The 16,654-nt window shown below is 46.4% G+C and overlaps 1 protein-coding gene across 4 annotated transcripts in view; it reads left to right on the top strand.

Moving 5' to 3' along the window:
• Positions 1-16,654, top strand: part of BRCA1 (BRCA1 DNA repair associated) — a 218,592-nt gene that overhangs the window by 115,566 nt on the left and 86,372 nt on the right. For all 4 annotated transcript variants that reach the window (XM_029573187.1, XM_029573188.1, XM_029573189.1 and 1 more), the window contains exons 10-12: positions 1,735-5,277; positions 6,359-6,444; positions 12,227-12,392. In XM_029573187.1, the coding sequence (XP_029429047.1) occupies positions 1,735-5,277; positions 6,359-6,444; positions 12,227-12,392 (3,795 nt within the window). The remainder of the gene's footprint in view (positions 1-1,734; positions 5,278-6,358; positions 6,445-12,226; positions 12,393-16,654) is intronic.

Here is a 16,654-nt window from a genome sequence, read left to right as displayed (position 1 = left end):
ATAAATGGAAGATTGGAAATCGGGCGGAGGTTGTTGGGGGTCCTTGGGGTCTAGATTAGGTTTTTTTAAGAGCGGTTTGAGAGAAGCTAGTTTAAGGTCATCTGGAAATAGTCCCTGGGATAAAGAACAGTTGATGATATCCGCCAGTGTTTTGGAAATTGTTTCTGGTATTAGTAGGACGAGCTTTGTAGGAATTTGGTCGAAGGGATGTGAGGAAGGTTTCATTTTCTTAAGTAACAAAAGGATCTCCGAGGCTGTGGTGGGTTCGAATGAATCCAAGGATGTTCCTTTGTTTGGTGGCTGAAGAACATTAGTGGGAGAAGTGTTGCTGGGGGTCAGTCGCTTTAGAAGGTTAGAAATTTTGTTTTGGAAGAAAATAGCCAATTCTTCCGCTTTGGATTGAGCTAGGTCTATGGGAATATCAGGAGAGTTGATTTGTGTCAGGTTCGATACATAAGCAAAAAGAGCTTTTGCGTCAAATACAAGGTCATGGATCTTGCTAGCATAGTAATCCCTTTTAGATCTTAGGGTGGAGATCCTGTAGAGATGGAGAGCTAATTTGTAGGCGGCTGGGGCAGGGGGTCTTACGCCATTTGCTTTCTTTCTGCCTTAGACTCTGTTTGACTTTACGAAGGTTGCTTGTGAACCACGGTTGTCTTTTTGCTGAGTTCGGGTTTAGTTTTTTTGTTGCAAGAGGACATAGTTTGTTTGCTACTGCCTCAGTAATGTTGCTCCAGGAGAGGATAGCTGAGTTAGGATCAGCGAGGTCAATGTGTGGGAACTCTGAAGCGAGCTGGTTGCTAAGGTTGTCTGAAGAGCAGTGTCTTCTGTAGAGAAATGAGGATTTCGAAGGGGGAGTTTTCCTGATTTCTGTCAGAGTGAAGGTGGCGGTGATTAGTGAGTGATCTGACCTCGGGACCAGAGCACAGGAAGGGGGGGAGGTGTAGTTGATCCCAGCATTTACAAAGATGAGGTCCAAGGTGTGGCCAGCTTTGTGGGTGGGCTTATTGATGATCTGCTTAAAGCCCATGGCTGAGAGGGCAGTGAGTAAAGCCTCACAGTTGGTGGTGAGCGTGGGGTTGTCGACATGTAAATTAAAATCTCCTAAAATTATAGCCGGGGATTCCAGCTTTAAGAGTGTTGCAATTGTTTCTACAATGGGGGAGGCATCAGAATCAAGAAGACCCGGAGGGGCGTAGACGAGTAGGACTTGGAGTTGGGTTGTTTTGAAAAGTCCTATTTCTAGTTTAGAATCCGATTTTGCTGGGAGTTGAAAGATACCATTACGGTGTTGATTGTGAAAGCCTTTCACATGCATGAAACCTGGTTCTATGTGAGTAAATTGCTCTCTCAAAACAGACCGGAGTTTTGTGCATATAAAAGCGAGCACTTAATCCAGTTAGGTGAACTCCGTCCAGGGAATGGAGCTGGAACTTGCGTGCATGCTTTTTGATTTTAAAAAGTATGTACAGAAGTTAACCCACATAAGTTGCACCTTCTAAAGAGGAGGTGCAATTTTGAGCAAGTTCTTTCATGCACATACTGGGCCAATTACTCAAGATTTTCAAAGTGAACTTACACACATTGAGTTTGCTTTGAAAATGCTTGCTAATGTCTTCATGTTCAGGCTACATGCAGACTTTAGCCTTACCTGCACAGTTATAAAATTACACTCTAATAAAATTTGTATTTTAGACAAAACTAGGCAGCTAACCTTCTTTTTCTCTTGTTCAGCTAAATGTGATTTCTCTGAGAAGAATCTTGACAATTCAAGAAGGACTCCACCACAGGCTGAGGATATCCAAGCTTTTCCAGTGACCCAGGCTGAGGAAAATCGTAGAGAAAATGACAGTCGTGCTTCAGACTCGCAAGTGGAACAGTGTGAAAGCTCTGTCAATCCCAGTTCACTGCAGAACGATGCTGAAAGCTTCATCTGGCATGTGAAAGGAGCCAGCCCGGCCCCAAAAAATCAATTAGATAAGAAAAGCAAATGGCCGAACTGGGATAGGAGGCAACAAAAGGAGCTAGGTCAAGATGCCATAGTATGTAGTACTGGACAGCCCATGCAAGAGGGAGAAACATTGAAACGAGACATTGATGTTCTGTATGAAAAAGAATTGCCGCCTTTGGAAACTCCACCACTACCTGAGCTTTCTCAAAGTGACATGTGTCCAGTCTCCAGGAAACGAATGAAAAGAAGCCTTCAGAGAGTCAATGAGTGGCTTTCAAAAAACAATGAGATGTTCATGTCCCTGGATGCTACTTCTGAGCTGTATCCAGAAATATTTCCCTCGGGGGAAGATGAATCTGATGGGGATTCTTGTGCTTCAAACAAAACAGAATTACTGGCCAGCCCTATGGAGACTTCTGATTTACATAACCCTGACATATTTTTATCAAAGCCAGCCATGATCAGTATTGAAGACAAAGTATTTGGGAAAACGTACAAGAGAGAGAAGAAATTGAATCCCTCACTCAATGTGAGCTTTTTGATGGAAAATAGAAGCACAGATGATGTTGCTACTATTGCCAGTAACCCAACAAAGAGTAACTTAAAACGAAAAAGGAAGAAAGTCTATGACCTGCAGCCTGAGGACTTTATTCAGAAGATAGATAAAAAAGGTGAGGATGAAGTCTCTGAGATTATTAATTCATGCATTGTTCAGAGAAATCCTAAAATAAAGGAGAACCCTAAAGAAGATGCAGTTGATGGTTCATGGCCATCATGTGAAAGGGAAACAGATGGTGGATCAGACTTCTTTCCAGTACAGGAAAGCTCTGCAGGGAAGGCAGAAACTGAGCAAGAAAAGAGCAACATGAAGATTATAGAACCACAGTCAAATACACATGACCAAGAAAGTAACAAAGCAAAAATATATAACACTGTGCCAAGAAAGAAAAGCAAATCAGAAAGAAAGCATTTAACCCAGACTGCTCAAGCTCTTCAGCTAGTTGGTGAAGAGGAGTTTGGGAGAGGTCAGCATTCTCTGGTTGATGGAAGCTCACTACAGATTCCATATAATCAAACTGAACTGCAGATTGATAGCTACCCAAGCAGTGAAGAAGCAAGCAAAGCCAAGGTGGAACAGAGAAGAGTCAGGCGAAGTCGAAGGCTTCAGCTACTAGCTGAAGAGACATCAAAAGAGGCCAAGAGCAGCGGTAACTTGGAAAAAGGACAGAAGGTGCTTGACAATGAAGATTTGCTGGAACTCAGAGGAGGACACACGTCGGGTCTTGCCTTGGTCTGCTCGGAATCTCAGGGGCATAAAGATGTAACAGATTGCAATGAATATTGGTCAGACGTCAACCAGAAAGAAAAAGAACTGGACATTGCTAAGAAAGAATTACATTTTAATCATGAAAATATTCCTATGGTGAAAAATGGAAATGTCCAGTTGAAGGTAGAAAGAATATCTGAGAGCTTGCAATTTTCTCCAGTGTTTCATTCAGAATCTCAAGGTACTGATATGCAAAACAGTATGTCCCTCCTACAGTTTCATACTCCTAGTATTGAGCATCCTGTCCAGACAGGAAATAACACAGATCCAACCAAAGAGTATGCACTGGTTGAAACCAGTAATGAATTACCATCGACAAGCATGAAATGTTTTCGAGACAATGACCTGGAAAACTCAAAGAGCAAAGAGCCACCTGGAACTGAGAATGCTTTGCAAGATGCCAACCCAGAGACAGAGGACAGTGAAGTAGACATACAGTACCTGTTGAAAACATTCAAGGGAGCCAAACGAATGTCCTTTATTTTACAGCCTTGTTCAGAGCATGAACCTGTAACCAAAACTTTGACTTCAGAAACTTCAAGGCAACCCAATGTTAGTAACATAGAAAAAAGCAGTGAAGAAAAACAAATTGAGCCCCCAGAGTTTGATATGTTTAGCAAGTCAGTTTCAGGTGTGGTTACAATTTGTGAAACAGCTGATGGGAAAAACTGTGATGCCTCTGGTTCTGAACATAGCACTAAAAGCACTAAAACCACCACGGAGAATAGTTTATGCAATGATAAGGACTGTGTGCCTGCGACTAAAAATGACAACTTTTCAGAAAATCATGAGGTGTCCCAGCCATCAATGAGGAAAACTAGCATTAAGGCAAGAAATAGAAACCGTTTGCAAAAAAGGAAAATGTTGAATAACTGCAGTATATTGCCCAAAACAATTCTTGAAAGTTCCAGTTCAAACTGCGAAGGTGGTGAAAACTTGAGTGAACTGATTAAGATAAGTGACCAGTTTCTTCAAAGCGCTGACTTAAACTTAATTGATGACATGAAGCCCAGCAGAGAAACTGCTGAAGCACATAAGGCCAAAGATAGAAGCAAACTGCTTTTGTTAAACTCGCAGCCTGAATCAATGCTACTTTATGCCACAGCTAGTTATCTGGGCCCTGCAGCTGTCAACTGTAGCGCCAGTGAAAGCAAAACTAGTCAAGGAGAAAATAAACAAATGCTGACTGATGGTTATCAAAGAGATGCCATTGATGAAGACCAAACAGCTCAACTTACCTGTGCAAACTCATCTCAACATTCAGTGGCAGAAGGATTTCTGGAATACCCAGCGGTTCTTAAAAATAGCACTGTGTTCAATTCCCCGACTGCTTCTGCCACCCCTGATGGTTTGTTGTGCTGTTCTGACGAGGTAAAGGAGAATTGCAGCTTTGTGCAAGGAAAGTCTGTAGTGTTTAGGGAATCACCTGAAGAAGTCAACTTAAGTAAACTTTGTAGCAGTGTTTCATCTGGATCACAGAAGCTGGCTAAGATGTGTAGACGGCAGGCACGCAAACTGGAATCTTCAGAGGACGAGTTGAGTGAGGATGAAGATCTGCCATGTTTTCAAAGGATATTTAAACAGACATCAGGTACGCCTTCTCACTCAGCAAGCCAGGGCATTCCTATGAGCGAAGATTCCAGAAAATGCCAAGGAGAGAGTCTGTTTTTAGTAAGCAGCAATAATGTTACTGGCGAAAATGAGAAGAAACTGTTTGGAAGTCCCTCAAGAGAAGAAGTCCCTTCTGCCAGCCCAGAGTCCGTGTGCTCTGTCAATCTGTTCTCTTCACAGTCAAATGGTTCAGAAGATTTTGTATATGGAGCAGAAGAACCTAAGGTTCCCTTGGCAATAACGTCTGGTCACAGGTGCCGAAGAAGCCAGTCTAAAAACAGAATGGTTAATCGAGTAGAAGCTGAAGAGGTGGTGGTTAAACAAAATGAAGAGTTGGCAGTCTTGGAAGATGACCACGGAGAAGACCAATGTATGGAACAGAATTTAGGTACTAGTGATCTCTCTGTTCCCGTGGGGCTCAATCCAAGTTTCTTTGTTCTTGGCCACCTGTGTAACTTGCATGCCTGACTTATTCAACAGAGAAGCCACAATAATACTAATTTTCTTGCCCAGTTCAGGATTTTTCAGCAGATAAATTCCTAATGTATAGCCTTTTATAGATCATATAAAATGTCTGAATGGGGCTTTTGATGGTCTGTTTAGCGAGGCCATGCCTCCTAGAGAGATATCCAGAATTGCTGTTAAAATGTCAGTCTTTTCTGTGGGGAGTTTGTATTTTAATATATTGAATTATTGTAAATTCACAACTCAAGATACTACAACTCAATCAGAAAAACATACAGACTAGAAGAAAAAAAATCGAGCGAGAATACATAGGAGGAAAAGATGAAAACCTGAATCTTGTACTACTAAGATCCACAATATAATGAGGACAAGCCTAAGAGTAGGAGGGAAAATAATTACTATTAACCCAAAAAATGGTGATAAACTTAGAGGGGAAACAACCAAAATGTAATCTGTACAAACTCTAAACTAATCTGATTCAAAAATTACTGAGAGGTTTACTGACTGTAATGTTAAAACTGGATCCTCATATTATGCTTTCAAAAGCATACGCTGGGCACCTCTCAGACTTTCCCCATATGTACTGTGGGAGTATGGAATATGAAGTGTTATTGGCTAGTGGGCACATATAAGAAGAGAGATGTGGGGATGTTGCAGATGCACTGGCCAGAAACAGAGATGGAAGCATGATAGGGCTGCCAATGGCATGAGCACATCTAAAATTAAAAATAAGATGAGAAAAATTACAGGAAAAAACTCACCCCCAAAGACAATTAAAAGTAGTTTTTGCATCAGATTGGATAGGATTTGGGCAGACTACATTTTGGCTGTTTCTCCTCCAAGTTTATCACTTTGTGTTGGTGTTAATATGTATTTTCTTATTATAGATTATCCCCTCTCCACTGGTACAAGCGAGTTTAGTTAGAGAGTGTCCGATGAGAAGTGCACCGTGTCCTGCTGTTCATCGGACACATCTGAAACGTGCCACTCTTTTTGTTTTTAAGGTGAAGGGTCTGGATATGAGAGTGAAGCCAGCAATACTGGTGACTCTTCTGGGCTTTCATCACAGAGTGAGATACTCACCACACAGGTATGCTGCTTCCCCTCTGGGATTTCTGATTGACATCTTGCATGCTTATCGACCCAAAAGAGTGGTGTCCAAAGTAGGAAGATGAAAAATACTGGGCTGAGTAAGGAGCCATAATCTACAGGAGGGTCACACTTTGTGGCTGGCGGCTGGGAGGTATCCTTGACAGTATGGGCGGGAATAACTGGGAGACTGAATGGTATGATTGGACTTTTGCTACCATCAGCTACTATGTTAAATTGTTATGTTCTCTGCTCGTGTGTCGTCATATGAAGCTTCTGTTGGGAGAATCTAGTGTTAAGAGCAGCACAGGAGTGGGTGATAAAATGTATTGTTCATGTAGCATCGCCGTGTGCCATGCTGGACCAGCTTGCTTTCATAGCTATAATACACTAGCGCCTGTACATGACAGTTTTATGTACCGGGAAGCTCAGTGATGAGGCAAGAGAGGGGAATCGCCCCAAGGACTCCAGATTCCAGCCCTGTGCTCTAACTGGACCACACTGTGCGCCACAGTACTTTTCAGCTTCCAGACTATAGTTACTGTGGCTGCTATGGTAGACCAGGTAAACTTCCACAATAGAAATCTAGCAACCTCCCCTCAACCCTCACCACAATAATTTTTAATTTCGGGGTGATTTGGTTTTGTAACAAGGGAGAATCTTTGTGATCTTGACTACCACCTGAGAGGGTAAAAGAATGAATCAGCCTTTTGTTGCTCTGTGGAAGGTTTGTTCTAGTTAAAGGGCAGAGCAGTAACCAGCAAAGCCCACATGGTGGTGATGGTGTTTCAGGGGACACAAAGCTTGGCACTGTAGCTGTAACAGGTGAAAGCCTTTGTCACTGCTGAGATTGCATTTTGTTCTCCTCCAAACACCCTTTTGATCTGTATTTTCTGTAATTATTGCAGGTGTCCATATTTATGTGGAGTAATGAGTATGCTTTACTTCCAGAACCGCCCCCTTGCAGGGTGCAAAGGACTATTTTCCTCCTCAATTCTCTCATTTAATGATAATTCACATATTGGAGTAGATTTTAAAAGGAGCGCGTGCGGCGTACATGTGCGCACGCTACCTGGCGCATACACATGTATGCTGGATTTTATAAAATGTGCACGCAAGTTATAAAATCTGGGGTCGGCGCGCACAAGGGAGTGCACAATTGTGCACCTTGTGTGCGCGCTGCCTTCCCCCGTTCCCTACCCCCACCCCACCTTCTCTTCCTCTACCTCCCCCGTCCTTTCCCCCCTACCTTTTTTTTCTGCTGAAGTAAGTAAGTTGCGTGATCCCCGGCACAGCGGCAAATATGGCTGCTGTGGTGGGGGCCTGACCCTGCCCCCAGACCGCCCCGCCCCCTCCCGACCCCTTTTTGCAATCCCCGGGACTTACACATGTCCCGGGCTTTACGCGCAACTCCATGCCTTTTTAAAATAGGCCCGGCGCACGTAGCCCTTTTAAAATACTGCCCTTTGTGTGCTAACTTAACCATAAACGAAAGGAAGCTACAGATTTTGTGACAATTCAATAAGAATGCAGTTTTATAGGACTGTGCAACAGACCAATTTGTCTTTTTATTTATTTATTTAGGGGGTTTTTATATACCGAGGCACGTTTGGAACATCACCTCGGTTTACAATAAAACATAATGCAGCAACGGGCTTTACATAAAACACATGAAAACTAACAATACCGCCTTTCACTGTTCTAGAGTAATCTTTGTAAGCCGATGCAATACATGAACATTCCAGTCTATACGAGACCCTTCTGCAGATGTGACTGCAGTGGTTCCTTTAGCCTTACAAGTCACATCTGAAGAAGAGGACCTACATTATCTGAAATGCTCATACATTGCACCATTTTTTTGTTGCTGCTCATTTGACATAGCTTTTTTTTTTTCTACCTAAATGGACCGTGCAGAACATTAAAAAAAAACAAACCTATAGGGTCCTTATTCAACAGCATTTAATCAGATAACTTGTGAGTTATCTGGCTAAATGCCAACTTTGGAATATTTCCACCACTTTCCTGGCTAAAATTTAACTGGATAATGTAAAGGTGTTTTCTCCGGTTTCTTTATCGGAGCTCCCTGAAGCCCCTGGGTCCCAGCGCCCCCCCCCCCCTGGGGGGGGGGGGGGGGCGGCGCTGGGACCCATTTTTTTTGCTTTTGCTGCACAAATCCTATTTAGCAAGTTTGCAGGAAGAAGCGGCCCCCCCCCCCCCCCCCTCCGGCCAAGGTTCCTCATCTCTCTGTCCCTCTCTCCCCTGCGGCTCCTTATGGGCAGGGGGCAACTCGGGTCTAAATCGTTCAGGGGGCCCCCCCCCCCCCACCTGCCCAGGATCTGGACCAGGTCCCAGATTCGGCTGATGCTTCCCTCCCCCCTGGATGGGGATGACCCCCGGGTTCGCTGTCTCTTTCGCAGGGAGGAACTGGAGCCGCTTCTCCCCTTCATCTCACAGGAATTGGGGATTGACTGTCCCTCAGTGGACGAGTTCTCAGCAGCGATGCCAGCTTCCTCGGACCCGGTCCTGACGGGGCTCAGGGCCCTCCCGTGCTCTTTTCCCTTCCATCCCATGCACAAATTAATGCTTCTAAGGGAATGGCAGGCCCCCGAGGCAGGCCTCTGGGTCAGGAGGGCCATGGAAAAACTTTATCCCCTCCCGGAGGAGTATTTAGAATTAGTGAGAATGCCTAAGGTGGACTCCTCCGTGACCGTGGTCACTAAGCATACCACTATACCGGTCGTGGGGGCTACGGCCTTATGGGATGTCCAAGACCGCAAGCTGGAATTCCATCTCAAGCGCATTTTTGAAGTCCTGGCCTTGGGTGTTCGGTCGTCCATCTGCAGCAATCTCATGCAGTGGGTAAGCCTTAGGTGGGTCCAACAATTACTCAGCACCCAAGATCTCCCATCTGCAGAGGCAGAGCAGGCTGACAGGTTGGAAGGTGCCATAGCGTATGGGGCGGATGCCCTACCTGGGAACTCTCCCCTTTAAGGGTAAGTTGCTTTTTGGCGAAGATCTGGACCAGCTTATTAAATCCTTGGGGGAGAGCAAGGTCCATAAGTTGCCTGAGGACCGCCCTAAACAGGCTAGATTCTTCTTCCCTATTTGTACCCGCTTCCGGGGCCAACGCCGCTATAACCCTAAAGTAAGGGGCACTTTCCCTAGGGGAAATTCTTCTCGGGCCCAGGCTTGGCCCCAGTCCTTTCGGGGCCGTCAGCCCTTTCGAGATGCAGCTACCCACCATCTTGCGCCCAAGCCCACCTCCCAATGAGAATCCGCCGGCCCATCCCTCCGTTCCCAATTTAGGTGGTCATTTGTCCCTGTTCGTGGAGGAATGGGCCAAGATCTCATACACAAAGCCATCCACAACCAAAACATGCACTGGTTCCCTGAACATCTCTATCTTTGCAATCCAACCAGACCAACTAGAAAGCAGCACCAAGCCAAACTCCTGACACCCTCCCCCAAAATCATCAAGCATGCCACTATTAGAGAACGATCATTCATCATAGCAGGAACTTCCCACTGGAATAAAATGCCCCCCCCCCCACCTACGCCAGGAACCATGCCATAAAAAATTCAAACAGAATCTTAAAACCTGGCTCTTCAAACTAGCATACCCCGACTGACTGACTACCTCCAAAGGTATATACCCTAAATCATGTGCCCTACCTGACTGACACACCTTAATATATCTACCTCAGACTCCCCCCCTTCTCATCCTCGCCTCCTCCTACATCCCTGTTCCCCTGCCTCCCTCCCTCCCTCCTCCTACATCCCTGTGCCCCTTCCTCCAACCCCCCACCTATCATTCACCCTCTCTGATATCCTTATCCCAAGCTTTCACCGCTTATATCCTTTTTCTCATGTTGATAGTTAGACTTCTTCCTCTTTTCTCATATTAAGAGTTAATATTTAGTCACCTTTGTTTAATTGATTTATCCAAAACAGCACGAATTTCTCCCACACAATATCTCTGCCTACTCTTTAGATTACTTCCTGTTTGCTTGTCATTAAACTATTGTAAAGCTTGTTGCTATGTTATGTTACAATGTGAACCGAGGTGATATTTCTAACGTGCCCCGGTATATAAAAACTCTTTAAATAAATAAATAAATCATGTCTGACCAGTGGGTCCTCGAAACAATAGACAAAGGCTACGCTTTAGAATTTGCTCACGACATCCCAGACTTGTATATGGTGTCTTCGTGCGGCCACCGGAGGCGGGCTGCGGTGACCTAGACTCTTCTCAGACTTCAGAGGCTGGGGGCCATCTGCCCAGTTCCTGTGGCGGAACATGGCACCGGCCAATACTCTATCTACTTCGTGGTCCCGAAGAAGGACGACTCCTTTCGTCCCATCCTGGATCTGGAAGGTTTTCGAGCTGGCCTGCGTGGAAGCGGGCGTTACGATACGTTCGGCCCCAGTCTCGCTCGTCCTCTCGTTCCTCCAGCGAGGTCTCTCTAAGGGTCTCTCCTTTGGCTCACTCCGTGTTCAGGTGTCTGCCCTCTGTTCTCTTTTGAGAAGCCTCGACGGCCACTCGGTTGCGTCTCACCCAGATATTGTCCGTTTCCTCAAAAGGGTCAAACACTTGAAGCCACTGTTGCATCCTACTTGTCCCTCGTGGAGTTTGAACTTGGTCCTCCGGGCGCTCTGTCAGGCTCCCTTTTGAGCCCCTTCGCAGTTCCACCCTCAAGGATTTTGACGCTCAAGACAGTATTTTTGGTTTCTATTTGCTTCGCCAGACATATGTCTGAGATCCAAGCGTTGTCTTGCCGCGAGCCTTTCTTACGTTTTTCGGATTCCGGGGTCTCTCTCAAGATGGTCCCTTCATTCTTACCGAAGATCGTGTCTTCTTTTCATGTCAATCAGCTTGGCTGCATATTTTACTTATTGAATAGCATGGGAATACCCAATAGGGCCATCAACATGCCATTTGCATGTTGCAGGCGCTATTAGTCTTGGGGGGGGGGGGGGGGTTGGACGCGGGTTTTCGATGCACTAGCTTTACCCCTTATTCAGTAAGGGGTAAAGCTGTATCGGCCTGTTAGTTGGGCAGCTGCAGGACATGGCCGAGTGTGTGGGGCTTGGCAGCAGCACTTGAAACCAGGGAGCATAGAACATTTGCAACAGAAGGTGCTTGCTTGAAGCTGACTGCTAGCAAATAATGCTTTGAAAAGATTTTCTTCCTATCCTATATATAGATGGCATAATGCTATCTCAGTATAAGATTCTGGCTGCATCAGATGTGCTAAAGAATATTATAAATGGTTCCTCAAAAAAAAAATGCACGCTTTGAGCTGGCCCTGTAACTCCAGGTTTTCTGGGTTTGGATCTCTCACCTTGTTTGTTGGGGGCCATGCTGTAGAGATGGTGCCCTCGGCCTGTGAAGCTGAGCAGAAAGCCACAGTTACCCTGGGCAGTTTCTGCTGACCAAAGAGTAGCACCAAGGGTGTGCCTCAGGATGTGTCTGTCGTTCCCCCCCTCCCCCCCGGACTAGAAAAGATCCTTAGAGCAGCTGCATTTACTCTCTAGAGATGGGATAAGGAGCAGCAGACTGCTAAGGAAGAGATGGCAAAAAGCCAACAATATTTAAAATAAAACTGTCTGACATAAAAATAGGAGCAAATGAGAAAGTAAATGTAAACAGCTGCTGGAACTTAGTGTTTTATTGTGTATCCTATTTTTCCAATAATGTAATTTATTTTTTATATTATCACCTTAATAGCATTTGCTCTTCTTATAAACGCATCAGAATGTCTCCGATCTTTCTTTTCTTGCAGCAGAGGGATGCCATGCAGAGCAATTTGAAAAAACTGGAGCAGGAAATGGCTGCCTTGGAGGCAGTGCTAGAGCAGCAGGGGACTCAGGTTTCCAAAACTTTGGGGAGCAACTTGCTGGAGTGCCGGATTGGGAACGATCTGGGGAAGGGGACCAAGCCAGACAAAGGTAAAAAAAAATAAATAGATTTTGATTGAGTGAAAGAGATCTCTTCTGAGTGGAAACGCGCGCACAGGCTGTTCCCTACTGCTATTACTTGCATTGTGGGGCTGGACGCAGGCCTCCACCCTTTATTTATTTATTAGGCATTTTATATACTGTCATTCCAAAAGAAGATCACAGTGGTTTACAAAAGTAACATTCACATTATAGGTCCGCACAAAACATGTTAAGTAGATTATTAAGATTGTAATTCATGATAAATTAGTTCCCTTTAAATTACCTTTACGAGGTAGTCAGTGAGTTGTCTTAATACTCTTTTTAAGTCTCATTGTCTATGTAATTTTCTACAAGTTGTTGTTTTATGTTAGATCATAGGCATTTTTGAAGAATCATGTTTTCAGTTCACATTTTTAAGATCTTTCTTTCTGTAATCAGATGTAACGACTCAGGTAGAGAATTCCACAGCTTGGGGCCCGCTATAGAGAACATTTGGTCTCTTATTTGCATTAGATGAGTGCTCTGCATTGTAGGTACGGTTAATAGTCCTTTGTTTTGCAATCTCCGTGTTCGTTGTGGTGTGTATGGTTGGAGAGTAATGCCTAACAAGCAGGAGTTTCTATCATTGATTATGTTGAAAATTAGTGTTAGTACTTTATAGTGGATTCTTGATTGTACTGGAATGGTGAATAAAACAGAAAATGTCATAATGCCTCTGTATCGCTCCATGGTGAGACTGTGCACCTTGAATACTGTGTACAATTCTGGTCGCCGCATCTCATAAAAGATATAGTTGCGATGGAGAAGGTACAGAGAAGGGCGACCAAAATGATAAAGGGAATGGAACAGCTCCCCTATGAGGAAAGACTAAAGAGGTTAGGACTTTTCAGCTTGGAGAAGAGACGGCTGAGGGGGGATATGATAGAGGTGTTTAAAATCATGAGAGGTCTAGAACGGGTTAATGTGAATCAGTTATTTACTCTTTCAGATAATAGAAAGACTAGGGGGCACTCCATGAAGTTAGCATGGGGCACATTTAAAACTAATCTGAGAGAGTTCTTTTTCACTCAACGCACAATTAAACTCTGGAATTTGTTGCCAGAGGATGTGGTTAGTGCAGTTAGTGTAGCTGTGTTTAAAAAAGAATTGGATAAGTTTTTGAAGAAGTCCATTATCTGCTATTAAGTTGACTCTGAGAATAGCCACTGCTATTATTAGCAACAGTAACATGGAATAGACTTAGTTTTTGGGTATTTGTCAGGTACTTATAGCCTGGATTGGCCTCTGTTGGAAACAGGATACTGGGCTTGATGGACCCTTGGTCTGACCCAGTATGGCATATTCTTATCTATCAGCGAAGAGGTGATGTGATTGAATTTTCTTTTCCCTAACAATAGTCTTGCAGAGGCATTTTGTAGTAGCTGTAATGATTTTAATAGTCCTGAGGGTAGGCCTAGTAACAGGGAGTTGCAGTAACCTAAGTTTGAGAATATTAGTGTTTGTAGAACAGTTCGGATGTTTCAATCAATGTAAAATTCGCTGCTTGGAGTATCCTGTTTAATTTGTTTGTGATGTTTTCATCAATCTGTATTTCTAGATCCCATATTAACACAAGTACTCGGGACCAGTCGTTCAGGCACGCCCTCCAACCTTCCACGCTATTACCATAAACAAAGTAACACAACAACTGGTTGGCATAACAAATAAGGCCGCAGTTTATTAAAACCTAACCCGAGCCACACTTAACATTAGTCCAAAATTAAACTCCCCCTCCTCCACCTCCTCTGCCGCATGCCATTCTTCACCTACCATCGCGGCCCAATGGTAAGCATCTTGGAGCCCCCCCCCCCTTCACCTACCCCGCCACCTCATCGGCGAGGGTAAGTTAGCGGCCTGAGCATCGGCCCCCCCCTTGCTCTTTAGGCCTTCTCGTGCAGCAGCTCCAAACTGCACAAGCATTACCCCCCCCCCCCTCCAACGTGCCCTTCCCAATTACAAATAATACACAACCACATAAGGCTCGGGTTTACCGCCACCAACAAGGCCAATTAATTGCCCTTGTTCCCCCACTGCGGCCAAACACACAACTGCAATTTAAGGGCTTCTTCCAAGGCATTATTGAAGAGATCCAGCCCAATGTCAGAAAGGTGAACCCCATCGCCCAGGAAATACCCCTCCAAGACTTCCCACGACCAGTCGTGGCGGATCCAAAACCCGCCTTCCCGCACCAACCATTTGCCGATTTGGCGATTCAATTTTTTGACACCATGACGCCACAGGAGCTCCTCCCGATGTCGCAGGCGAATGATGATGTCAGACCATCCCAATTTAGTGTTGGGTAAGCGATTCAGGAGAAAGGCGAGATCTTTACGTATAATTTTAATGAACGCACGGCACGTGAGGTGCCCAATGTCGTTCCCGCCCAAATGAATAACAAGGAATCTGGGTATGCCGAAAGCCTCCACTTTGCCTTGCAAGAAGTCACATAATCCATCCCATTTCATGCCCCCTTTTCCCAGCCAGCGCACAACGCCCTCCTCCAGTGCAGCCACATTCAGATTCTCCCCGTAGGGTCGCCTCCGAGCGCGACGTTGAGCCCGATGAACAAAAGAGTGGCCCACGATCCAAGCACAGTCTCTGGGCAACGCCGCGGGCCCGACCAGGTCTGAAAGATAAAAGACTGCCATTACCACTCATGCTCACTGACCCCTGTCCCCACTCGCCCCCCCCTTCGACCCCTCCGCACATAACCCCGGAAAACGTTCGACTTCCACCTACCCAAGGCTTGAATGCGGGCGGGCGCCCACCCCATCTCGGCCGCCACCGTGGCAGCGCCAATACGAAAAGAATGCGAGGTATAACAGCCCGCGTCCCACCCCAAGAAGGTCACGACTTTCCGCAGCACCGCCGTGAACTGAAACCGCGTTAACGGAGTCCCGTCCGCATGCACTAAAAAATGCCGCCCAGTCTGAGGCCGCGAGGCCACATACCGCAGCGCCGTCCGCACCGGACAGACCAGGGCAGTAGGCGCGCGCGGCAATGAAACCCACGCTCCGACGCCCGTCTGATCCGTCTTGGAGCTCCGAAGACGAAGCGTCACGCTATGTGCATACAAACAAACGTCGCTCACTAAAAGACCCTTCTCGCCCCCGTCCCATTTCGATTGCGCCACAAGCTCCCCGAGCCGGAACGCCCCAAAGAAAGCCAATGCGAAAGCCAACCGGAACAAGGCTAACTCGAACTCCGAATGACAGAGCCGCGGCAACGCCGCGGCAATCTGGATCAGGTCGGGAAGGCGGATGGGCCGTCGCCGATCCTGCCGACGGCCCACCGCCCGACCCCAGCCGGCCAAGAGCTTCCGCACCAAAAAACTACGCAACGGGCTACCGAACCCAGCCAGTTTGTGGAAGAACGTAAAGCCCGCCAGCTGGCTCCGAACCGAGGCCACGGAAAACCCCGCCCGTTTAGCCCACAGGATAAAACGAACGACATCGCCCTCCCGCACGGCCCCCCCTGTCCACCCGGAAGCTAACAAAAAACGGGTCACATATCGTCTTCCGGAGAGGTAAGCCTTCCAAGTAGCTGGGGCCACTGAGCGCTGGATGAGGTCCGACGTCACGGAGCGCCAAGCTTCCAAAGGCAGACCGGCACCCGGTCCCCAGAGCGGCGGGCGTGTGGAGCTGCAGCTCGAAAGACGTCCCACTTAAAACGAGAGAGAGCGTCAGCAATGATGTTCAGAGTGCCAGGGACATGTCTCGCCCTAACGGTAACATTCCATCGGAGGCATAGCATCACCAATTCCCTCACTAAAGCCGAAACCTTCGGGCACTTGGCCGCCAGCTTGTTAACCACCTGAACTACGCCCAAGTTGTCGCACCACCACACCACGCGTTGATCAGCTAACTCCGCGCCCCACAGCGTCAGCGCCACTAGAATTGGGAAGAGTTCCAGAAAGGTAATATTCTTGACCGTGCCGGCCTCAACCCAACTCGCCGGCCACTGTTCCGCGCACCACTTGCCCCGGAAATACAGACCCAAACCAGACGCCCCCGCCGCATCCGAATACAGTGACAGTTCCACATTAGACACCTCCGGAGCTTGCATAATGCAAACTCCATTGAAGGACTTGAGAAATTCGGCCCAAATAGTCAGCTCGTCCCGCACCGCCTTGGTAACTCGTATAAAATGATGCCCCGCCCGGACCCCCGCCGTCCGTGCAGAGAGGCGGCGAATAAACGCACGGCCTATCGGTATGACCCTGCACGCAAAAG

Source organism: Rhinatrema bivittatum, chromosome 12 (genome assembly GCF_901001135.1).
Source record: "Rhinatrema bivittatum chromosome 12, aRhiBiv1.1, whole genome shotgun sequence".
In the NCBI taxonomy this organism is placed as follows: Eukaryota; Metazoa; Chordata; class Amphibia; order Gymnophiona; family Rhinatrematidae; genus Rhinatrema; species Rhinatrema bivittatum.
Note: the sequence above shows the minus strand (reverse complement) of the source record. Positions and strands in the feature narration are given on the sequence as shown.